General features: G+C 37.6%; 1 protein-coding gene across 1 annotated transcript in view; it reads left to right on the top strand.

Annotated features, from left to right (window-relative positions):
- Positions 1 to 25,669, top strand: part of LOC124524586 (complement C5-like) — a 38,964-nt gene extending 13,295 nt beyond the window's left edge. Inside the window, exons 8-20 of the mRNA XM_047096912.1 lie at positions 324 to 438; positions 965 to 1,091; positions 1,871 to 1,986; positions 2,429 to 2,614; positions 4,990 to 5,193; positions 6,202 to 6,411; positions 6,506 to 6,655; positions 8,110 to 8,239; positions 15,766 to 15,828; positions 18,320 to 18,514; positions 21,414 to 21,498; positions 23,419 to 23,492; positions 25,584 to 25,669. Coding sequence (XP_046952868.1) covers positions 324 to 438; positions 965 to 1,091; positions 1,871 to 1,986; positions 2,429 to 2,614; positions 4,990 to 5,193; positions 6,202 to 6,411; positions 6,506 to 6,655; positions 8,110 to 8,239; positions 15,766 to 15,828; positions 18,320 to 18,514; positions 21,414 to 21,498; positions 23,419 to 23,492; positions 25,584 to 25,669 — 1,741 coding nt within the window. The remainder of the gene's footprint in view (positions 1 to 323; positions 439 to 964; positions 1,092 to 1,870; positions 1,987 to 2,428; positions 2,615 to 4,989; positions 5,194 to 6,201; positions 6,412 to 6,505; positions 6,656 to 8,109; positions 8,240 to 15,765; positions 15,829 to 18,319; positions 18,515 to 21,413; positions 21,499 to 23,418; positions 23,493 to 25,583) is intronic.
- Positions 25,670 to 25,871: the final 202 nt, after the last annotated feature.

Raw genomic sequence — 25,871 nt, 5'->3', positions numbered from 1 at the left:
TGTTGCCACACCATGCCACAGTCATGGAAGAAGGTGGCTCTTTACAAAAAGACCTGGGTCCTAAGCTCACTTCTCCATGAACTTGCTGTGAATTTAAAACCGTGGGAAGTTGAGCAAGTTTGTTTTATCCCCCTGGGAACCAATTTCATCATCTGTCAATAGGAATAAAAACACTTACTTTCCCCTGCACCTGCAGAGTGTAACAATGAGATGTACTACTGTGTACACAGTTCAAGAGTACAAAGCAAATTTCGCATTTTATCTGTATGTCATTACTATAACTGCTTTATCAAAAAGCAATTAATTATATTCCATTTTGACAGATATTCTTATAGTGAGAATGTAACAGAGGCTAAAGTTTCTGTCTTTTTTGGGATAAGAGAAGATTTACATGGGAGTGGAAAAGAAATGATGCATGAAGCAACACAGAAGACAGAGGTAAAGAGAGATTGAGCTACCTTCACAGTCATGGAGAACTGAGGCAGTTCACCAGCACATGGAGACCGAAAGTGGGCTTTCACCCTCAACAGTCCACGGAATTAAACAGAAGAGAACAAAACAAAACCAATAGAACTTCGGGCTTTGAGAAGTTCCACTGGTGAAAGCAGATAAGCTACAGAGATATTTGTCTTCAATCTGGAGAAGGTTCCATCAGATAGACAGTAGTACCCAAATTCTAGCCTCATATTCTGAATAGGATGAGACGTGATGTCGAATCAGAGATGTTCCATCTCTGATCCTGCAATATGGCCTGAAGCTTCAGGCTTGAAAGAAATGACCTGAATATTAATCAGTTATAAGTATAGAATCAAGCTTATACTTTGTATTACCACAAGTTGTAACTACAATGTCATTGTCAGGTGAAGATTTTGCAGGCTGGTAAAAGCAGAATTTGTTATTCCCTCTCAGTGAATTCTTCTCTAATATTATAACTTCTACCTTTTTGTTCCCCTTAAAAAATCAGCTGATTGATGGAGTTGCACAAATTAATTTTAATACTTCAAGGGCAATTAAGAAACTGTCATATAAAAGTCTAGAAGATTTAAATAACAAGTATCTTAATATTTTTGTGGAAGTACAAGAAAGTACAGGTGAGTTCTTAAACTAATCTATCAAATTCATTTCTCACAGTTCTTGTTACAAAGTTTGAATAGAAATCTGCAGCTTATTACTGGTGCATTTTGGGGAAGTGCCTTTGCCAGATGAGCTCCACCAAAATACACGTCCACCAGCTCTGTGCAAGGGAAATGCTCATGAAAGTGATGACGCCCTACTCCCACATGCTAAGGATAGACTTTTATGTTTCAAAAAGAATAGAATGATGGTACCAGAAAATTTTACTTGCAACAATTATTCACATTATGAAAGCATCCCTGAGTCATTTGTGTGCTTGCTTACCTATTCTTAAACATTTTACACATATCTTATACCATACTACCTGGTATTTGTTTGGATGTTGCCTTGGAAATGAGAACCATCCACTTTACATGTGAGTGCCTCTTCTAACAGGATTATTGACTCCTTGAGGGCATGAGGCCCTGCTCAGTTATTTTAAGTTAAAAATGGGATAAATAATCTGACAAGTGGTCTGGAACAGGAGAACACTATCTGAAACTGGTGAATGGGCGTCTTCCCAACCTCCTGCAAACTGTGCTTTACTGGTCATGGAGTGGCCAGGTTCTTCTAGGGCGACCATAACAATCATCGAGACTTGGGTTAATAACTGTGTGTGAAATGACCAAAGAATGAATGGATAGCTTGTCCTTATCCAAATAAAGAAATGCAGAGGAATGGAGTGGGTACCTGTGCAGGTCTATGTACTACAATGTAGAACTTGCCAAATTCTAAGTGACACATTTTATTACCTTAGGTTTATTCTTCCAAGAAACCAAAGTGACTGATATCAAATACGTCCTCTTACCTTACACACTGGATTTGGTTGCTACTCCTCTTTTCCTGAAGCCTGGAATTCAATACTGCATCAAGGTTAGATGATTAGAAAATCTAATATGGTAGATTTTATGGTCTGTGGGAGGACAGAGGAAAAGGATGTCTGATAGATCTTGCTTCTCTGTGACCTTCAGTACAGACACATGAATAGAGGGTGAGGAACAGACAAGGCAATGACGAATGCTGTGAGGAAAACAATGGTCTTGATCCAGATGTGGTAATAATTTCTTCCAACCCATGGCTTATGGGGCACATGGAGAAGTGCTCTGTTCTTATTAAATGTTCAATAACTGTACACTGATTGAATGTAATTCATATCATATATGCCTGGAGTGGTTAAAACATGACCTTAAGAGAACCCCATTTGCTGAATTAAATCCTACAAAGTTTGTGCTTGGGACTGAAGGAGGGGATTATTTTGGGGGTTTTCTTTTCGTAAAGAATCAATGTCAACCAATGAAATGGATTTGGTCAACAGGTACAGGTGAAGGATGCCTCTACCCATTTCGTAGGAGGGATTGCGGTAATCTTGAAAGCAAAAACAGTTGGTAAAACTCAGGAGAAGAGAGAACTGGATCCAATAAAAAGCACAACAAATTACAATGATGGAGTAGCTTCATTTGTGGTTAACATTCCCTCTGATGTGACAACGCTGGAGTTTAATGTGAGCTGAATTCTCATTTGTTGTATTTTCAAATGTCGCCTCAGTCTGTGTCATAATGAGTATACAGGAAAGATACGTGAGATTTTATGCATAAATCTAGTGAACAACTCAGACATTTGACTTATAGGCACAGGCAATAACATGTAGCGTACTGAACATTCCATAAAGGGTGTGAATCTGTCAATTTTGTAATTAGGAAATAATTTTTTCTTATGCTAAACAAAATACTACTCAAATCTAGAAAGTTTAGAAAAAGAATTGCCAGGAGGATACAAGAATACAGTCTTCTCTTGTCCAGTATTTCCAGCTATCATCTCTCCCTCAGTTCCCATGCTAATTCTGCTAAAGAACAGCCTACATTCTTCTCCCCGTTCCATACCTCCTCGGGCTGCTGAGATCTGGCTTCTGCCCCCACCATATCATTGAAACTGCTCTCACCAAAGATATCCATCAGCCATTTGCTATGACCACTGGATAGTTTTTAGTTCTTGTCTTTCTTCCATCTCTAAGACATTTGGTGTGATTGACAATTGTCTTTTTCTTTAAACAATGTTATGGCCTCTGTGATGCCACATTTTCTTCTTTCTTATTTTTCTTCTTTGCTTCCTTCTTTATAGCCTCCATTTTGGACTAATAATCCTTAGTTTGCCCTCTAAGTGGAAGTGATCCTTAGGGTTCTATTCAGACCTTCCTTTCTTCTTATGTGACACATTTTTTATTTGACATATTTCCTCTGTCATTCCATCTGCTCTCATACCTTGTGCTGAAGACTCATCCTACAAGATTCCTACAGACACCATTTTCACCATATTTTTTTCTTGGATATTTCAAAGAAGCTAAACATTGCTTTATCTAAAACTGAGGACCACTACCAACTTCAAACCTAGACCTCCTCCCAGTGCCCTGTTCAGAGAATGGCCCCACAGCAAACCAGTTCCTCGCTCTCCTCCCACTCTCCTTACTGAGGCAAAGGGGGTGGAGTGATCTTTCTGAGACACAAATAGGACCTCAATTGACCTTATCCTTGCTCCCTTCTCCAAACTCATTGCTTGCCACTGTTCCTATGGCTCCTCAAACTCCAGCTTCACTGGAAAGTTTGCAGCCCCCTAACACCCAGTGCTCTGTTGCCACAAGGCCTTTGTAACCCTACCTGGACTCTCCAACCCCATTTCTCTGATTCCCTTGCTCCTACTTATTTGGGGGTCAGCTTTTAAATCGTGTCCTGCAAGAAGCCTTCTCTAAGTACCCTGTGCTAATCAGGGTAGGTATTCTTTACTCTCTGAAAGCCTCAAGTTTTCAAATTTCTTAAGGGCAAGAGCTATGTCTATACTGTTCACCGTTGTGTCCCCCACAACTAGCATAGTTCCTGACACATGTTAGGGACCACTAAGCATTGATTGGCTGAATGTATATCTATTTACAAACCTAAACAAGGGCCAAATGTTATAGTTTCCCTTTCCTCTAATAGCATGAACCATTTTCCTTTACACGTGTTATCAAATTACCTTCCCCAGCAAATGACATCTAATTCTTCAGCTTCATGGAAAACATAAGTGGTTGTAATTTCTTGTTCAAGAACTGGCACAGCATGGCACATATATTTATAAGAGTGCCCTGTGACCCTGAACTTTACCCTCAAGAACAGATCTTGTTTACTCTCCTAAGAATTGAGATTATTCACCACCATTTCCATTCACAACCAATATCTCTATTAGCTTTTAAGAATTATTGATCTCACGGTTCATGGGTTCGGGCCCCATGTCCAGCTCTGTGATGACAACTCAGAGCCTGGAGCCTGCTTCAGATTCTGTGTCTCCCTCTCTCTCTGCCCCTCCCCAACTCACTTGCTCTCTCTCTCTCTCTCTCTCTCTCCCTCTCTCTCTCAAAAATAAATATTAAAAAATTTTATAAAAAGAATTATTGCTACATCCCTTCCCATATTTTCCCCCTCTCCAAATTCCTAGTTCCTGCCAACCTGTGGCAGAAGGAAATGAGTCAGTAAGCTGGCGTGTCACTTAAGAAAGAGAGCCAACTTTAGATCTAAGATCTTTTCTTTGACTTCACTGCACTCTTCTACAATAGCCTAGCTTTTCATAGTTAACTTTATTATTTTTAAAATTAACATCCTTTTCTGTAATCTCTTGATAATGTGGCTTACCATGATGTTAAGGCAGTAGAATACTAATTTGCCTTTTCATAAGATGTTGTGAAACTTGAGAGATGTATAAGGTATATGGATGCATTCACACATGTCAAGCGCTAAAAGCCAGACCTGGCAGTAAGTGGGTACTAGAAAAGTGTTAACATTTACCATCTTCATCATCATCATCACGTTAAGCCTCAGTGTTGTACTTTTTTTGACACTGTCTTTTTAGGTCAGAACTGATGATCCAGACATTCCAGAAGAATATCAGGCCAGCAATGACTATCAAGCTGTGGCCTACTCATCACATAGCCAAAGTTTCCTTTCCCTTAGCTGGACAGACAGTCACAAGAGTTTGCTTGTGGGAGAACATCTGAGCATAACTATTACCCCTGAAAGTCCATATGTTGACAAGATTACACACTACAATTACTTGGTAAGCTCAATAATATCTTACATTCACCTAGACCCCTGCTTGCAACATTTTCTTTACTTATGCAAATAATCCTTTAAATGATTTCTTACGTGACACAAAGTAGTACCCAATTGACATTTAGTGAATGAATGGATGAACTTACATAGCACTTTATAATCTGTAAAGTACGTTCACAAACGTCCTCATAACAGAGCTCACAACACTTCTTTGAGCTCGGTGGACAATGGAACCAATTGGAGAGGTCAAATGACCTGCCATTTGCACAAGTTTTTAGTGGTATGTTTAGGATTTTGTTCAAGGTCTTCTGAATCTTGGACTGATATTCTCTGCACAGCATGATGCCAAGAGTTGATCACAGCCTTCATTCAGTCCCCAGACTAGTCAGTGACCTCAGCAATGTTTCATGACCAACCAGAGCATTACCACATTTTAGATTGCTAGGCCTTGCTAACATTCCTTAAGAACATGCCCTATTTACAAAGGGAAGAATTTAAGTCCTGTGCTCAAGAACAGATATAGTGATTCCAGGCATTGCTCACTGCTGTTTAAAATACAAACTAGCAAGGATGGCAGCATGATATATTGAAAAAGACATGGGCTTTGAGTCAGGAAGATCAGAGTTCACTTCCTGGATAAATCCATGTTCAAAAACAAACCTTTAGAAGCAAATAGTTCCAACCTATCTTATTTTCAGTGACTGATAACATCATCTTGTTTACTAAGCCATTTGTTGGAGTAAGCAATAACCTTATCAATTCTGAGAGAGGAACCTTTTGAGATAATGGGGCAGTTTACATCTCTGAGCTTCAGTTTCTACAACTTCTAAATGGGCTGATAAATAAAATCACAACATACAATTGTGAGGATTAAATATGTCCATCTATATATACCTAATGCATAGTAGACGCCCAAGGGATAGTAATTCTTTTTTTTTTTTTTAATCACTGCCTAATTACTAGTCCAACTTTAAGCCCACTTTGATAAATGTTTGTTGTTATGTATTTTTAGATTTCATCTAAGGGCAAAATCATACACTTTGGCACAGAGAAGAAACTCCCAGGTTCATCTTACCAGCTTTTAAACCTTTCTGTGACTCAGCACATGGTTCCTACAGCCCGTCTCCTGGTATATTACATTGTCACAGGACAGCAGATAACAGAATTAGTATCTGACTCAGTCTGTCTAAATATTGAAGAAAAATGTAGCAACCAGCTTCAGGTGAGCCACAGATACTCTCCCTAGCCTGAGGTCATCCTGAGTAACTGTTTAATTTCACCTTGAGATACTTTTTTCTTTTTTCAATTCATTTTAGATCTATCTGTCTCCAAATAAAGATATATATTCTCCAGGCGAAACTGTATCTCTCACTATGGAAACTCAGTCAGAATCGTGGGTAGCGTTATCATCAGTGAGCCGTGCTATAAATAGCATCCAAGAAAGAAGCAAAAATAACATGGAAAGAGTTAAGTAGAATAAATGCTGTCATTCCTGTCGTTACATGTCGTTACATGGCTCGGGGCCAGGTGGCCACCATGGTTCTCTCGTTGTTCTGTGGGTCACTCATGGGAGAAAAATAAAGGAAAAAGATATGGTTGCACCAATGTCTGTCTTCTCAGCTAAATTTAAGGATAGTAATACCAGCAGCTAACATTCATTGAACACTATATGCTGAGTATTATTGTAAGTCCTTTTAATTTATTATACCATTGAATATTTACAACAATCCTATGAGATAAAAACCAACAATAAAGATATTTAAAATGTATTGAGTCCTTATTAGTGGAGTTCCTGTGTTATGAATGAGGAAAACTAAGTCACAGATTAGGTTTCTTGTGACCTGAGTAGAATCCCAGCACAGGATATAATCGAGTGAACTTGTTTGATCTGAGTTACCCATTTTGGTTATCCTTTTAGACATATAAAGGATAATTATCCAGTTAACTTACTCTCCAATTTATTTTGTTTTATATGAACACACTTTATTTGGGAATATCTTCAGTTAATGCTAAAATGCAGTTTTCTCTGGGAATAAACTAAAATGTAATTAGATCCACATTCAGAAACCTTCAGATGCAATCAATTCCAAACTAGCTTCCTTTCAGAGACTGATGACATCATCTTGTTTACTAAACCATTTTTTAAAAATAACATTATTGACTCTCAGAGAGCAGCATGGGTGTGTGGATACCTTTTAAGCAAATCTATAAAATTAAATTTCTTACTCCAGGGCAGGGATATGAATAAAAATGCTGGGGTTTTGGTGAGTTGAATATATTAAAGTCAATGAAGAGGTATGGAGAGGGGAGCAGAAAAACAGGGGGTGGGGGGAGACTATGTGACTACACATGAACACTGTGGCCATGAATAGTTGTTTTGTCTGCTCCTGCCCCTTCCCCAGCCACTCTCAGGGGCCACTTGGGTCATGGTCACAAACTCTTTAGAGGAGCCAACCCTCGTCATCAAAAATAATTCGTTGGGTATCCCTAACTGATTTTAATGCTCTGCCCTATCTTGGGTAGAACAACAAAACCTGGGGTCTGATCCCCCTCAAAATTTAGAGCTAGAAAAGGACCATGAGAGGTAGTGAATGTTTTGTTTACTCATTCATTCACTCATACATTTATGCAAAGGATATTTTATTAATTCAATGTACTGTACAAAGCTCTAAGAAGGGAGAATGTAAGCTGTTTCCTAAGAACTTCCATATCAAAGTTATATTGAATGAATTTTGATAGTATATATTCAAGAAGTGAAACCCAGTGAAATGCAGTAGGGTTTGGGAAAACCAGGGAACTAGATTTTAACATTTAATAAGTGAGAGACTTACAACTAACATTATCCCCAATTCAAGAATTCCTCATAATGGCCACTAACTGTTTTTCTTGGGGGGTGGGGAATGATTTCCTTTCTCAACAGATACTGCAATCTTTTGATAAAAGTGGCCAGGACTGTGGAGGAAGTGGTGGCAGGAATAATGCTGAAGTGTTTGACTTAGCAGGACTCACTGTCCTCACCAATGCAAATGGAGATGACTCCCAACAAGATGGTAATTAACTGTTTTCAACCAAGTAACCTGAATATTCTTGTTATGAAAATACACCTCTTTTCCTGGACCCATACTAATTCTCCCTCCAAATCCTCCCTGTTCCACTGCGTAATTTTTTTAACTAAAAAAAAAAAAAATTATATTATTGTGGTAAAACTCCGAACATGAGATCTACCCTACTAACAAATTAAGTGAGGTGTTAAATACGTTATTGTTGACTATAGGTACAGTGTTGTACAGCAGATCTCTAGAGCTTATTTGTCTTGCTTAACTGAAACTTTATTCCTTTTGATTAGTGACTCCCTATTGTCTCCTCCCCAGCACTTGGCAACCACCATTCCACTCTTTGATTCTATGAACTTGGCTATTTTAGATAGCTCATATAAGTGGAACCATGCTGGTTGCCTTTCTGTGACTGGCTTATTTCATTTAGCTTAGTATCTTCAAGGTTCATCCATGTTAGTGCATATTGCAGAATTTTCTTCTCCTTTAAGGCTAAATAGTATTACATGTATACATATGCACACATATATGTTGTGTGTGTGTGTGTGTGTATATATATATATAATGTGTGTGTATATATACATACACACAATGGAATACTATACATACACACTCTTTATTTATTCCTCTGTTAATGGACATGTAAGTTGTTTCTATACCTTGGCTTTTGTAAATGGGTGTTACAATGAACACAGGAGTGCTAGCATCTCTTTGAGATCCTGATTTCAGTTCTTCTTAGATAAGTATCTAGAAGTGGGATTGCTGGATCATATGGTAGTTCTATTTTTATTTTTTGAAGAACTTCTATACTGTTTTTCACTGCCTTACTTTGCATTCCCACTAACAGCGTGTAAGGGTTCAAGTTTCTCCACATTCTTGCCAACATTTATCTTTTTTTTTTCATCATACCCAGTTTGACAGATGTGATTTCTCATTGTGGTTTTGATTTGCATTTCTCTGATTAGTAACATTGAGTATTTTTTCATATACCTGTTGGCCATTTGTATATCTTCTTTGGAGAAATGTCTATTTGAGTCCTTAACCCACTTTTCAATTGGGTTATTAGGTTTTTTGCTATTGAGTTGTAGGAGTTATTTATGTATTTTGGAGATTAACCTTTTATCACATATATAGTTTGCAAATATTTTCTTCCCTTTCCTAGGTTGTCTGTTCACTCTGTTAGTTGCTTCCTTTGCTGTGCTTTTTAGCTTGATGCAATTCTACTTGTTTATTGTTTCTGTTGCTGTTCTTTTGTTGTTTTATTTTTATTTTGTAGCTCCTCAGAAATATTTTTTTTCTTCAAATTTTTATTTAAATTCTAGTTAACATACAGTGCAATACTGGTTTCAGCAGTAGAATCCAGTGATTCATCACTTACATACAACACCCAGTGTTCATCATAACAAGTGCCCTCAATACCCATCACCCATCTAGCCCATCTTCTACCCACCTCCCTCCATCAACCTTGTTTGTTCTCTATTGTTAAAAGCCTGTTATGACTTGTTTCCCTCTCTCTCTTTCTTGCCCCCCTCCCAAATGTTCATCTATTTTGTTTCTTAAATTCCACATATGAGTGAAATCATATGGTATTTGTCTTTCTCTGACTTATTTCACTTAGCATAATACACTCTAGCTCCTTGCATGTCATTGCAAATGGTGTTGCTGTGCTTTTGATATCATATCCATGAAATCATTGTTATAACCAATGTCATGAAGCTTTTCCCATATGTTTTCTTCTAGGAATTTGGGGGTTGTAAATCTTACATTTACATCTGTATTCATTTTGAGTTGATTTTTGTATATGGTATAAAACAAGGGCCCAATTTTATTTTTTTGCATGTGGGCATCCTATTTCCCCAACACCATTTGTTAGAGAACTTCCTTTCTCCATTGTGTACTCTTGGCACTCTTACTGAACATCAGTTGGCCATATATGCATGAATTTGGTTTTGGGCTCTCTATTCTGTTCCATTGGTCTGCATGTCTGTCTTTATATTGGGATCATACTGTTTGATTACTGTAGCTTTGTAATATCGCTTGAAATCAGAAAGTGTGATACCTCCAGCTTTATTCTCCTTTCTCAGGATTGATTTGGCTATTCATGGTCTTTTGTGCTTCCATATGAACTATAGAATTGCTTTTTCTGTTTCTATTAAAAAAATGCCATTGGGATTTTGATAGATTGCATCTAATCTGTAGATCATTTTTGGTAGTACAAACATTTTAACAATATTAAGTCTTCTAGTCTGTGAACATGGGATGTCTTTCCACTTGTTTGTGTCTTCTTTCATTTCTTTAATCAGTATTTGTAGCTTTCAGCAAGCACATATTTCACCTCCTTAACTAGGTTTATTCTTAAGGTTTTTATGGAGAGGTACTATTGTAAATTAAATTGTTTTCATAATTTCATCTTTGGATAGTTCATTGTTACTGTATAGAAACACCACTGATTATGTAGATTTTTTTTATCCTGCAACTTTACTGAATAAGTTTATTAGTGTAATAGTTTTTTATGCCGTTTTTTTTTTTTCTATATATATAACCATTTTATCTGCAAACAAGGACAATTTTACTTCTTCCTTTCTGGTTTGAATGCCTTTTTTTTTTTTTCTTGCCTAATCACTCTGGCTAGAACTTCCAGCAGTATGTTAAATCAAAATGATGGAGAGTAGGAATCATTATCTTGTTCCTGATCTTAAAGGAAATGCTTTTAAGTTTTTTCTTTTTTTTTTTTTAATGTTTATTTATTTTTGAAAGAGACAGAGACAGAACGCAAGTGGGTTAGGGGCAGAGAGAGAAGGAAACAGAATCCAAAGCAGGCTCCAGGCTCTGAGCTGTCGGCACAGAGCCCGACAAGGGGCTCGAAGTCATGAGCTGTGAGATCATGACCTGAGCCAAAGTCGGACACTCAACCGACTGAGCCACCCAGGCGCCCCCTTTTCAGTTTTTTACCATTGAGTATGATGTTAGTATGATGTTACCTGTGGGCTTTTTATATATGGCCCTTATTATGTTCAAGTGCTTTCCTTCTATTCCCAGTTTGTTGAGACTTTTTTATCATGAAAGAATGATGAATTTTGTCAAATGCTTTTTCTGTATCTATTGAGACAATTGTGTAGCTTTTATTTCTTTATTTGTTAATGTGGTGCATCACTGTGCATCACATTAATTGATTTTCATATGTTGAACCACCCTTACATCCCAGGTATAAATCCCACTTAGTCATGGTGTTTGAGCATTTTTCCTATGCTGTTGGATTCTATTTGCTAGTATTTTGTTGAGGATTTTTGTACTTATATTCATCAAGGAATTTTATTTTCTTGTTGGTGTCTTTGTCTTTGGTATCATGGTAATTTCGGCCTCATTAAATGAGTTTGGAAGTGTCCTTCCTATTTAATTTTGAGAAGAGTTTGAGAAGGATTAGAATTAATTTATCTTTACATGTTTGGTAGAATTCACCAGTAAAGCCATCTGGTCTGGACTTTTGGTTTCAGGGAGGTTTTTGATTATTGACCCAAAATCTGTACTAGTTATAGGGTTTTTTGGTCCTTCTGTTTATTCATGATTTAATCTTGGTAGGTTTTATGTTTCTAGGAATTTATCCATTTAATTTCTTCTGAGTCATCCAGTTTGTTAGCATGCAACTGTTCTTAGTAGTCTCTTATGATCCTTTTTATTTGTGTGGCATTAGTTGTAACGTCTCCTTTTTCATTTCTAATTTTACTTATCTGGGTCTTCTTTTTTTCTTAGTTAGGCTAGCTAAAGGTTTGCCAATTTTGTTTATCTTTTCAAAATACCAAGTCTTAGTTTCATTGATTTTTTTTTTAATATTTCATTTATTTCTGCTGTAATCTTTGTTCTTTTCTTTTTTTTCCCTTTTTTTTCTTTTTTTACTGACTTTGGATTTGGCTTGGTCTTTTTCTAGTTCTTTGAGGTGTAACATTAGGTTGTTTATTTGAGATCTGTCTTCTTTCTTAAATTAGGCATTTATTGCTATGAACTTCCCTCTTAGTACTGCTTTTGCTGCATCCTATAAGTTTTGGCATGTTGAATTTTTGTTTTTATTTCTTGAAGTATTATCTAATTTCCTTTTTGATTTCTTCTTTGACCTAATGGTTGTTCAAGAGTATGCTGTTTAATTTGCACATACTTGTGAATTTTCCAGTTTTCCTTCTGTTATTGATTTCTAGTTTCATTCCATTGTGGTCATAAAAGATACTTGGTATAATTTCAGTCTTCTTAAATTTGTTAAAACTTATTTTGTGACCTAACATATGACCTATTCTGGAGAAGGATTGTGTGCCTTTGAGATTAATATATATTCTGCTGTTGTTGGTTCACATGCTCTGTATATGTTTGTTAGGTCTATTTGGTCTATAGTGTTGTTTAAGTCCTCTGTTTCCTTATTGATTTTCTGTCTGGATGTTCTACCCATTATTGAAAGTGTGATACTGAAGTCTCCTCCTATTACTATATTGCTGCCTATTTCTCCCTTCAGTTCTGTCAATATTTGCTTTATATATTTAGGTGTTCTGATGTTAAATGCATATTTAGTTGTTATATATTCCTGTAGATTGACTTTATTTATCGTTATATAATATCCTTCTTTGTCTCTTGTGACAATTTTGACTTAGTCTATTTTGTCTAAGTATAGCTGCCCTTGCTCTCTTTTGATTACCATTTGCATGGGATATCTTTTTCCATCCTGTACTCCCACAACACATTTCTGATAAGCTTGTCAGCACTCTGCATGAACCCCCCCCCTCCCCCCACCAGCATCCAAGTCCCTCTAAGGAAGAGAGTCTGTTTTAGGTCAGATTAAACTGCTTCCAGATCTTTTCCTTTCTTGCATTGCTTTAGGGCCCTGTGATCAGACCTCACTTGTCTTCTTGGGGAGCACCTTAGAGGGGGTCTTGTTCTGTCAAACCACTGCCTGGCATGCCTTTCTCCTATCATTTGTCATAAAAGCTCAAGCTTCACCTTTTCTTCCAACCCCATTCCCAAGCTGGCCTTGGAGAATGACCTCTCCCCCTGTGCTAATTTGCTAGGGTTGTCAAAACAAAGTAGTACAGACCAGGTGGGTTAAACAACAGAAACTGTTTCCCCACAGTTTTTAGAGACTAGAAGTTCAAGGTCAAGGTGTCAGTAGGATAGATTTCTTCTAAGCCTTCTCTCCTTGGCTTACACATGGCCACTTTCTCCCTGAGTCCTCACACAGTCTTTCTTCTGTATGTATCTGTGTTCTAATCTCTTCTTATAAGGACCCACCCGATATTGGATTAAGGCCCACCCAATGACCTAATTTAACTTTAATTACCTCTTTAAAAACCTCATCTCCGGGGCGCCTGGGTGGCGCAGTCGGTTAAGCGTCCGACTTCAGCCAGGTCACGATCTCGCGGTCCGTGAGTTCGAGCCCCGCGTCAGGCTCTGGGCTGATGGCTCGGAGCCTGGAGCCTATTTCCGATTCTGTGTCTCCCTTTCTCTCTGCCCCTTCCCCGTTCATGCTCTGTCTCTCTCTGTCCCAAAAAATAAATAAACGTTGAAAAAAAAAATTAAAAAAAAAAAAATAAAAACCTCATCTCCAAATATTTTGAGGTACAGGGGGTTAGGACTTTAACATATGAATTTGTGGAGGAAAACTGAATTCAGCACCTAACAGTCCCTTTATACTCAGTCTGACATTATAATATTAATAGAATGAAACCCCTATTTCATGTCTTTCTTTTTTAATTCTTTTTTAATTTTAATTTTATTTTTTAAATTTATATCAGTTAGTTAACATATAGTGCAACAATGATTTCAGGAGTAGATTCCTTAATGCCCCTTACCCATTTAGCCCTTCCCCCCTCCCACAACCCCTCCAGTAACCCTCAGTTTGTTCTCCATATTTAAGTCTCTTATGTTTTGTCCCCCTCCTTGTTTTTATATTATTTTTGCTTCCCTTCCCTTATGTTCATCTGTTCTGTGTCTTAAAGTCCTCATATGAGTGAAGTCATATGATGTTTGTCTTTCTCTGAGTGACTAATTTTGCTTAGCATAATACCATCTAGTTCCATCCACATAGTTGCAAATGGCAAGATTTCATTCTTTTTGATTGCCAAGTAATACTCTGTTGTGTATATATACTGCACCTTCTTTATCCATTCATACATCGATGGACATTTGGGCTCTTTACATACATTGGGTATTGTTGATAGTGTTGCTATAAACATTGGGGTGCATGTGCCCCTTTGAAACATCATCCCTGTATCCCTTGGATAAATACCTCATAGTGCAATTGCTGGGTCTAGGGTAGTTCTATTTTTAATTTTTTGAGGAACCACCATACTGTTTTCCAGAGTGGCTGCACCAGCTTGCAGTCCCACCAACAATGCAAAAGAGATCTTTTTTCTCCACATCCTCACCAACATCTGTTGTTGCCTGAGTTGTTAACGTTAGCCATTCTGACAGGTGTAAGGTGGTATCTCATTGTGGTTTTGATTTGTATTTCCCTGATGATGAGTGATGTGGAGCATTTTTTCATGTGTCAGTTGGCCATCTGGATGTCATCTTTGGAGAAGTGTCTATTCATGTCTTTTGCCCATTTCTTCACTGGATTATTTGTTTTTTGGGTGTTGAGTTTGTAAGTTCTTTATAGATTTTGGATACTAACCCTTTATCTGATATGTAGTTTGCAAATATCTTCTCCCATTCTGTTGGTTGCCTTTTAGTTTGCTGATTGTTTTCTTTGCTGTGCAGAAACTTTTTATTTTGATGAGGTCCCAATAGTTCATTTTTGCTTTTGTTTCCCTTGCCTCTGGAGACATGTTGCGTAAAAAGTTGCTGCGGCCAAGATCAAAGAAGTTTTTGCCTGCTTTCTCCTCAAGGATTTTGATGGCTTCCTTACATTTAGGTCTTTCATCCATTTTGAGTTTATTTTTGTGTATGGTGTAAGAAAGTAGTCTAGGTTCATTCTTCTGCACGTCGCTGTCCAGTTTTCCCAGCACTACTTGCTGAATAGACTGTCTTTATTCCATTGGATATTCTTTCCTGCTTTGTCAAAGACTCGTTGGCCATACGTTTGTGGGTCCATTTCTGGGCTCTCTATTCCATTGATCTGAGTGTCTGTCTTTGTGCCACCATATTTCGTGTCTTTAGATTTTTGTGATATCCAGGATAGGGACAGGATTTTACTGATTTTTGTTGTTTCCTAACTGGGAGACAAAAGGCACTCACTAAGTGTTTTAAACAGATGAACAAACACCTTAAAAATGTGTGTATTTGATACTTTCTGTCTTATTATGTTTGAGCTTCTTGAGGTCATACTTTAGCAAAGAACAAATAATAATAGTGCTACCAAAAAATATGCTTACTCTGCTCTTGTACATCTCTGTTTTACGGGTATACAGATCAGAATTGTTGTGGGAAATAGAACAGATCTCTGATAAAATATACACAGTCCATTCTGTGAACTGGTAATTTAGATAATCTGATGGAAGCATTATTCTGAGGTATGTTCTCTCTCTCTCTCTGTTTTTTAACAGGTGGATTGTTGCAGAAAATTCCCAGATCAAGAAGAGAATTAAAAGAGAAAATAGAAAGTCTAGGTGCTCCAAAGTTTCATGTTGTTTTCAGAGGTTATGATGAAGTGATCCAGGATCTGCTACATTTTCTCATTCTAACTAATTGATGTAGACCAGATGAAAAGATCTGTAGGCACACCCAGCTTTTGATCTTTATACGAGTGAAGCAAACTGGTTAAATTAACACACATTTACTTTGCAGAGTCTTAACTTAAAAGAAATAAGTCACCACCATAGCCATTCTCTATAGTGATGATAGAGTTGCTTTCTAATTGTCTCATAGATCTTCCTCTCTCTCAGAGTAGCTGGTGCAGCAGTTAAATGTGTAGCTTCCCCCCACATTCTCACAGAAGCTAGGTCTGATGAACTTTAGGTTGAAATAATAGCTAATGCTAATTGAGGACTTACTACATGCCAGGCACTGTGGATGCCTCATAATCAGATTTTCTCCTTGAACACTCACACCAATCTCATGCAGTAGGTACTCTTATTACCTCCATTTTCCAGATGAAATCATCAAGGCCCAGAGAATTTAATAATAAGTAACATGTCCAACATCTTGGGCTAGTGAGTGGCATAGGTCAGATTGACAGCAGAGCCCACTACACTAGTGACTGCTGTGCTCTGCTGGGCACTACTTCTATCCTTTGGATGTTCAGAACCTGTCCGGGTCACTTGGAAGATGTGTGTGAAAGAACTGATTTTAAATTTTTTTTTTTAACATTTATTTATTTTTGAGACAGAGAGAGACAGAGCATGAACGGGGGAGGGGCAGAGAGAGAGGGAGACACAGAATCGGAAGCAGGCTCCAGGCTCTGAGCCATCAGCCCAGAGCCCGACGCGGGGCTCGAACTCACGGACCGTGAGATCGTGACCCGAGCTGAAGTCGGACGCTCAACCGACTGAGCCACCCAGGCGCCCCTTTTTTTAAAATTTTTTTTTAACATTTATTTATTTTTGAGACAGAACTGATTTTAATATAGCACTTACATTTTAGTTATACTATCAATAATGTCAAGGAGTTACAGATATTGTGCTTTAATAATAACGATGATAATATTGTCATTAGTATATGTCATTAATAATAATGACGATAATATTATTAGTAGAATAATGATGATAATAGCATTATTATAAAGCGCCCCCCCCCCCATTTCCAGCAGGGATTTGCCACAAAAGCATATTTAGAAGGCATCACATAAAACAATGTGTTTAGAATTAGAGACCAGGTTTGGGTCTCAGCTTACTACTTACAGCTAAGTGATCTTTGCCAAGTTAAATGGAGATAATTTCTCTCTGCTCTGCTCTTAGGAGAATTGAATGAGATCGTACAGGTAAAGCACTTAGCTTAGGAGGAACTAATGTTTAATGCTTTATTCTTTTTATTTTTTATTGCTTTAAATTTTTTGATGCCTATTTATTTTTGAGTGAGAGAGAGAGAGAGAAAATGAGCGGGGGGGGGGGGTACAGAGAGGGGGAGACACAGAATCCAAAGTAGGCTCCAGGCTCTGAGCTGTCAGCACACAGCCTGATGCAGGGCTCAAACCCACGAACTGCGAGATCATGATCTGAGCCGAAGTCAGATACTTAACCAAATGAGCCACCCAGGTGCCCCAGTGCTTTATTCTTTTTAAAGCTCTTTCTCACCAAAGCCACACTCTGACCTAGGCTAGGCAGAAACTATAATCATTTAATGATGGCAAAATGAGTTTCTGAAAACTGAACTGTGTTGCAAAGTCCAGATGACTGGAAGAGGTGGGGCAGCCACAAGTGTCAGAGCTTCTATTCTGTGGCCCAGTGGCCTTTTCACTACATGATGCTGCCTCTTAGCTCCAACCCCGGCTCTGCCTCTTAGCAGCTACACCCACTGGGACAAGTCTCTTCCCCTATCTGTTCTATTATTTCCTCCTTTCTAAATGACAGAGAAGACATGACCAAGTCTAAGGTCCCTTTCAGAGGTTTTTGAGAAAACAGGAGGGCAACCTCAGTGAAAGTTCTTACTCTTCTATTCACTCACTCAGACTTTGTGCTGGCTGGCTTGACCTTCTTGGCCAAGTGCATGTCCAGGGGAGAGTGACTGTACAAGGGCTTTGAAACCATATCCTGTGAAAACATGGTCCAAATAAAAAAGCCTCAGGGATGTTTACTGGAGAAAGGATGAGATTTAGGTAGTCATGATGACTGTCTTCAAATATTCAAGGAAGTGGTGGTTATGTGACTTTTGCTGCACAGGAGGATTAATTCCATGAGTACCTATAAAGAAATAGGAGTGAGAGTTTCATTTAGAAGATGTCAGGAAGAGTTTTTCAGCAATTAGAGCTCTCTGAAATGGAACAGGTTGCCTGGAGAGGAAGCAGCTTCCCATTCTGATAGCTGTTCCAGTAGGGGCTGGTTGACCATTGGTGCTGGAGGGGGTGGAGCCGGGGGTACCAGGGAGGAAGATGAACCAGAGCCTGTGAGCCTAGCCCCAAGACTTTGAATCTGTACTTGACTAAGAGCAGTTGTATTATCTCAGCATCCACGTTCAAACACCCATTGATCCAGAAGTGCTGTTACGACGGAGCCTTTAAAAGCGAGGAGAGCTGTGAGCAGAGAGCTGCAAAGATTACCCTTGGCCCACGTTGTTCCAGAGCTTTCTCTCAGTGTTGTGAGCTGGCAAATCAACTGCGGGAGGAGTCGTCTTACATCCATGTAATGATCGGAAGGGATGGTATGTGTAAGCGCTCCTGTTTTGTGTGCAGTACGGTAAGAGGGTGCCAAGCAGAGTCTGTGCTGCCATTGGAAGAAGTACTTCCAAATTTGGCTTAATGTAGAAAAGATGAAGTATGAACTCCTGCCAATTTGGCTTGAAAAAAACAGAGTGGTCAGTGGCAATAACACTAGTTTGGATACCACTAGTCCCACTAGTCCCACTGACCAGCTTTCTCACTAACTCAGTGTGTAGCGTTTGCAGGTCGTTATTTATCCTCTAAGAGCTAGTTTGTGAAATGGAAATATTTGACTGAATGATTCTGTGATACTCATTTTGTACACACATCATTGACCACACATGATACTTAAAATCTTGCAAAAAGACAATAGGAGACTTTGAAGAATCAAAATATCATTATTGATTCTGCCACAAAGCATAACCAATAAGAAATTTTAGAAGTAGAAGAAATCCCAGTAAGTATATACAGAAAAGAGTTTCCTTTACTTCAATTTCAAATGGTTTCGTGGAAAATCCTGATGAGTACAACTTATTACAATTTTGTTTAATTTTAATAACCTTTTCCACCTATTTTCCTTGGTTTCATCTGAATTCTCCTTAACTGCCCTACTGTGCAGATCATGCAAGTTAAGGCATGATCATAATTAAGAAAAATATTGCAATGTTTGTTTAATCTGGTGCTTTAAAAAGTCAGTAACTTTTAAATTTTTTAAATTTTTTATTTTTAGTTTTTTTCCAATTTTATTGAGATATAATGGGCATATAACATTGTGTAAGTTTAAGGTGCACAACATAATCATTTGGATTATGTATATATTGTGAAATACTGTTTACCACAGTAAGTTCAGTTAACATCTGTTACCTCTCATACTTACAATTTTTTTCCTTGTTAAATAACGTTTTTTAAAAAAAGGATTTAATAACTTCCTTGTGCCTTTCCATGAACTTATAAAAGTGTATAAACAAGTAAGCTCTGAAAAATATTTTAAAATATAAAACTTATCTTAAATCTTCAATAATAGTGATATTGCTGGGAAATCCTCCTAAACTTATGAATGCATATGATTGAAATATTTTTATTAGTTAAAAAATATATGAAAGTAATATAACCTATAGGCTTAAAAAAGCCAAATAATAAAATTTAGAGGAAAATCAACAAAATATTTAAGAATAAACATTAAAAACACCTCTGTCAGTTGACTGTTTTCCTTATGCTCTGCCTTGTGTTCCCATGACTTATTCATTGCCTGTCTGGAGAGGCCTGTACCTCCCTCTCCCCTTCACCCATTTTTTTCTAACTCCTTACTTCCTTTCCCTCTGGCAACCATCAGTTTGTTCTCTGTGTTTATAGGTCTGATCCTGCTTTTTGTTTGCTTACTGTTTTGTTTTTGTTTTGTTTAGATTTCATTTATGAGTGGAATCATATGATATTTGTCCTTCTTAGCCTGACTTATTTTACTTAGCATAATGCCTTCCATGTTAATTCATGTCCTCTTTTCTTCTCAAACTTGCCAGAGCTTTCTCTATTATATTGATCTTTTTAAAGAAACAATTTTTTAGTTTTGTTGATTACGTCTATAATTGTTTTCTGTTTTATATGGTCCATTAATCTCTACCTTCTACTTTTTTTTTGTTTTATTGTTCTTTTTCTAACTTTGTAAGTTAATTACATTTATTTTTCATATGAATTATTGATTCAGGTGTCTCCTTGTATTTTTTACAGTTTTTGCTGTATGTACTTCAAAGCTGTGTTCTTAAGTACATAGTTTATGCCTACCTCTTCTTTTTAGCAAAATATAACTCTATCCACATAAAATATTTTTTTACCCCATTTAAATTGTTCTGAATTGTTTTATCAGAAGTTATTATTTAACTACTAGCTTATCTTTTGTCAGTATTTGGCCTGTATATGGTTTTCTATCCCTTTATTTTAAACTTTTCTCTATCACTTGGTGCTGTTGTATAGCTTTTAAATCTGTTTCTAGATAAGTTTTCTTTTCTTTTTTTTTTTATTTTTTTTTTTAATTTTTATTTTTTTTTTTTTAATTTTTATTTTTTTTTTTTAATTTTTTTTTTCAACGTTTATTTATTTTTGGGACAGAGAGAGACAGAGCATGAACGGGGGAGGGGCAGAGAGAGAGGGAGACACAGAACCGGAAACAGGCTCCAGGCTCTGAGCCATCAGCCCAGAGCCCGACGCGGGGCTCGAACTCACGGACCGCGGGATCGTGACCTGGCTGAAGTCGGACGCTTAGCCGACTGCGCCACCCAGGCGCCCCAGTTTTCTTTTCTTAACCTGTTTTGAGAATGTCTAACTTTTAATGAGATATTTTAAGCCCACTCAAGTTTGTTGAGTTTATACTTATTCATGTTCTCTTATATTTTCTATTGAATATGCTTCCTTATTGTTTCTTTATATCCTTTCTTACCTTTTGTTGATTTGCTTTGGCACATCCTTCTTTACACTTTTATTAAAAATTTGCACTAGTTTTCATTACAAAAACAATACTGTAATAGAAGAGTGTGAAGTACAAGGTAAAAATTCCTGACCCCTGTACTACCTGCTTTCTAAGTAAGACATTGCCATTGTTTAAAATTTTTTATCTTTCCAGAAATTTTCTCTGCCTATGTAAATATTTATGTCTACACCTGTAGCTGTATCTCTGTATAACATTTTGTTTTATACCTGTGGGAGGTTACCATTCTGTATTTTGCTTTTTGCATGTAATGCATATTAGACACCTTAAATCGAGGATTTTATTTTCCTATTTTGATATTACAAAAATTAAATGTTTGATCAAATTCATTAAAATATTTAATTTAAAGTTAGCCATCATGCTTTAACATGTAACTCTATTGTATGTTATGTTTACCCTGTGTTTTCATATTTTTAATTTAGATGCACCAAGCAGGTACCCAATAATGTTTGAAAGAAGCACTTTTTTAGAAAACAGGTTATGGGAAGTACATCATGTCTCTAAAAGGTATTCTAAGATTTTATTGTCTTTTCCTTAGGAATTTAAAAAAATATTCAAATATGATATATAAGTGGTCTGTCAATCTTCAGAGGGTTTCTTTGATTATTAAAGATAGCACTGACATTTGATCAAGGTTAATTTGGTTGGCTGTTGGGCTGGTTTTTCCCTCAGTAGCAGGGTTAACTGAGCACTGATCTTTGTAGAAGAATGCCATTTCACTTACCTTGAACTTATACTGAGCATGTAGTTTGGGGTGATATCTGGGCATTATACTTCTGTGTAGTTGTTTCAGTACTTCTAAACAGACTCTGGTGTGTAACAAACACACCAACAATGTATATCATCCATTTAGGTATGTATTTCCAATGCTATTTATCTACATAACAAATAAGAGAAGGCAATATTTTCCTTGTATTATAAACACACGCTGTAAATAACCGATTATCCATAAGGTTTGAGAAATGATCAGTTTTTCTTCAGTTATCATGACTTGCCTGATGTCCAACAGCCTCCTTTACTCTCCCTGATTCCAGCTCTATCCACTTCTCTGATTCACTCTCTAAGCACAGCCACCCATGTGATTATGTTAAAATCCAAATCTGATCATGCCATTTCCCCACCTAAAACCATTTCTCCATGACCCATCAGGCAAAATCAATGTAGATTAAGACCCTCTCATCCACTGCTCTTGCCAATGGCTCCAGCCCATCTCCCAGCAGCCCTTGCCACTATCCTTTATTGTGCCCTCTGTGCTCCAGCAGTACTTGGTCTGTACAGTTTTCTTACCTTTTCCTGGAAATCCTCTTTCTTAACCCTCCACTCCTAACAAAAGGCATTTCACATTTGACAACCAACTCAGACACTGGGTTCACCAGAAAGTGGCCCCCAAAGAATTAAATGCTTACCTCTCTGCGTTCTTACTGTAGTTTGTACATGCTTGTATTGAAGCCCTTATTACCTCTGTGATCATGTATTTGTTTACATATTTCTCTCCTCTTCTAGAATAAGTTATTTGAGGCAGACAGCTTGTTACTTATCCCTGTATTTAGTCTTAGGACTGTGCCATGCACATGATAGGCACTTAGGAAATGTACTGTTTAGACTAAATGGACTTTGATATTCTGAAAATTCCTTTTTGTTTCAATTGTTTTTGATTACTCTACTTTTCTTAAAAGTAGAGTTCACTGAAAATAATATAATTTTAATTTGATAACTTATCACAGCCCTTTCAGTTTATAAAAGTAGGGCAATGAAAACAAAACATGGGAGTATGTTGAACCATGTCTTAATCCATCTGGGCTGCTATAACAGAAAACCACTGACTGGGTGGCTTATAAACAAGACATTTATTTCTCATAGTTATGGAGGCTGAGAAGTCCAAGATCAAGGCACTGGCAGATTTAATGTTCAGTGAGAGCCCACTTTCTGGTTCACGGATAGCCATGACAGAAGGAATGAGGGAATTCCCCAGGACCTCTTCTGTAAGGACACTAATTCAGTTCATGAGGGCTCCACCCTCATGACCTAAGCACTTCCCAAAGATCTCCCGTCTAAATGCCATCACACTGGGGATTATATTTCAACGTATGAATTTTGGGGGGGATGCAAACATTCAATCTATGCCAAACCATATGTATATGCCTGTAACCAAGCATTCTTGACCCACACAGCGATTTCATATATTTCAACTTAATTGGTGTATAGGCAATTATCCTGAGAATGTAGGAGTCCCTTGTTGTCCTTTGTTCTTTTCTTGACTTTCTCCCCACCTATGGTCACTGATTTAACTTTGTTTTCTTGTGATTTGCTTCAAGAGCCCATATGTAAAAACTGTAAACATTTCTGATTAATAGACCATGTTAAATTGGTTCCAGGTTAACTAAGGCTCACCTGTGTGTGATAGCTGTGAAATATTTTATTTTCTAGGCATCAGATAGAGTTGACGCTACCTGATTCTCTAACTACCTGGGAAATTCAAGGTGTTGGCATCTCAAATCAAGGTAAACAGCTAGTATGATATACTGAATTAAGGAGCAGTTTATTCATTGCAATATGTTTATCATTTTATTGACAGTTTATCCAGAACTTTGGCAATAGCATATTTTAGACTCTCATTGTAAGCTCGTATGAAAAAGATTTATCTATATGTTTTTGAATATATTTTGTTCATTTAATGTTTTTGTAAGCCATCATTATATGAGCCACAGTTTCAAGTTCCTACTTTCCTAAAACTGTTATGATTTGCTGGGAGGTTGAGGTGGAGGATAAAAACAGGACTCATTACTGAGTTTTCCCTCAAACTATGGGTAACAATGCAAATCAATATCATTTGTAAATTATTTTTAAGGATATTTATTTGAAGGGTGCCTGGGTGGCTCAGTTGGTTGAGCATCTGACTCTTGATTTCAGCTCAGGTCGTGATTCCAGGGTTGTGAGATCAAGCCCCACATCAGGCTCTGCCTGACCATGGAGCCTACTTGGGATTTTTTTTTTCTCTCTCTCTCCCTTTCCCCAGCTCACACACCCCCATTTGTGCACACCTTCTCTCTCTCTCAAATTAAAAAAAAAATGTTATTTCATTTTTTATAATTCAATATTTCACCCATTAAATGGTTTCCATAATGTATTAATGTCTTTGGCTACACTGAAAAATAGGATGGAGACAGACTGCTAAAAACAAAAACAAAAACAAAAAAAAAAACTATGCAATTTTGTAACCAGAGCACTAACAACAGCAACAAAAGAACAATAGTCTGATAAAGTTCCAAAGATATTAAATTCTAACAGAAAATGTTATAGTACATACAGTACTTTAATCTTTAAAAAGAACACAAGTAAAGGTAGCTAAACAGAAGGTTGTGTGAGGGATGGCTGTGGTGGCTGAGTTATAGAGAAATGTGTAGACGTCTGGGGAAGCTGATGGCCAAATGGAGCCGATGAAAATATGTGGGGCAAATGGACGTTGTGTCATAGTACTCGGTTCCTCGTTTGCTGGCTGCTTTCAGCTGAGTAATGTACTTGTGTTCAACTCCTATTACATGGTGGCCAAAAATATTGAAGTGTTAGGGGAAAAAGTGCACATGAATCACCAGGATGCATTGCCATCATTCCCTGACTTAGCAATCATTGCAAGCTAAGAACATTCAGGCCTATTCCTGGAGCTGAACAGACTGTGCCTAAAAAAAATGTTGTGCGTGTGTACTTAATATTTTTATCCAGTGCCTTAAGGAAATGATTCTCAGGCTAATGGAAGTTACTAATGTTTTGTTGTGGTGGTGGTGGCTGAAGTTCACAAACTAATGGTGCAAATGTGAACACTGAGTGGATATTTGATGATACTAAAAACTCTCATTGTTTTTGACAGTGAGGTTAAAAAAACGGAAGTTATTGTCTTTGAGAGATATATGCTGAAATATTGACAGAGAAAATAACGTGATACTGAGATTTGCCTCAAGATATTTCAGGAAGTTCAGGAGAGATGGGTACAGAGGAAACAAAACTGGCCATGAGTTGATAATAATCACTGAGCTGGGTAGTGGGAACGTGGAGGTTCATTATGCCATTCTTTCTACTGTTTATATAAGTTTGATTTTTCCTATAACCAAAAGGGTACTTTTTTAACTTTACAAATAATCATAATAAGGCCTCTTTGTTTATGGCCATAATTTGAATGTTGAAGACAAAGGCCTGCCCGCCAGATAGCCCCGTGGCTCACTCTGCCACAGGTTCCGGGCTTCCCCTGACCAACCTGTGTACCGGACCTTATCTTCTTTATATGTGTCACTGCCTCATAGTTTATCACATATTGTTTATGTCTTCGTGACTAGAGGGAAGATTTTGCCTGTCTTGTTCACTATTGTATCTGCATTAGCTAGAACAGTGGCCCGTGGTGGTAGACTAAGTATTAATTGATTCGAGAAATAAGCATCACTAAGTAGAACTTTCAAGAAGAAGAGAGAAATATAGGGGGAAAAAAAGGAAACTCAATATCGTCTTTTTCTCTTCCTCCAAGTAAAATACAAGAATTTTGGAGAAGAAGAAGTACCCTGGGGGCCCCCTAATGTGCTTCTGTGCGCTGTCACCCCTCACAGGTCTGTGTGTTGCTGATGTGCTGCAGCTCCAGGTGCACAAAGACAGTTTCCTGGTCGGAGACAACCATGTGGCAATCGTCAATTAAGAGGGACAGTTTCCCACACTAAAGTTCCTAAGTATGTAGGTAAATACGTGGCACCAGAGTCAAGGGCTGAGAAATCTAATGGTAAATCCACTATACACAATTCACTTTAATGTGGCACGAACACTGCCCTTAATGCAAAAGGATCTGACATCAGGGAGGATTGGGGTGAGGGGGAAGGAGTGAGAGACTCTCAAGTTGTATA

This window comes from Lynx rufus, unplaced genomic scaffold (assembly GCF_022079265.1).
Source record: "Lynx rufus isolate CCGP_SWC_20201006 ecotype Redwood Valley unplaced genomic scaffold, mLynRuf1.p SCAF_10, whole genome shotgun sequence".
Lineage (NCBI taxonomy): Eukaryota > Metazoa > Chordata > Mammalia > Carnivora > Felidae > Lynx > Lynx rufus.
Note: the sequence above shows the minus strand (reverse complement) of the source record. Positions and strands in the feature narration are given on the sequence as shown.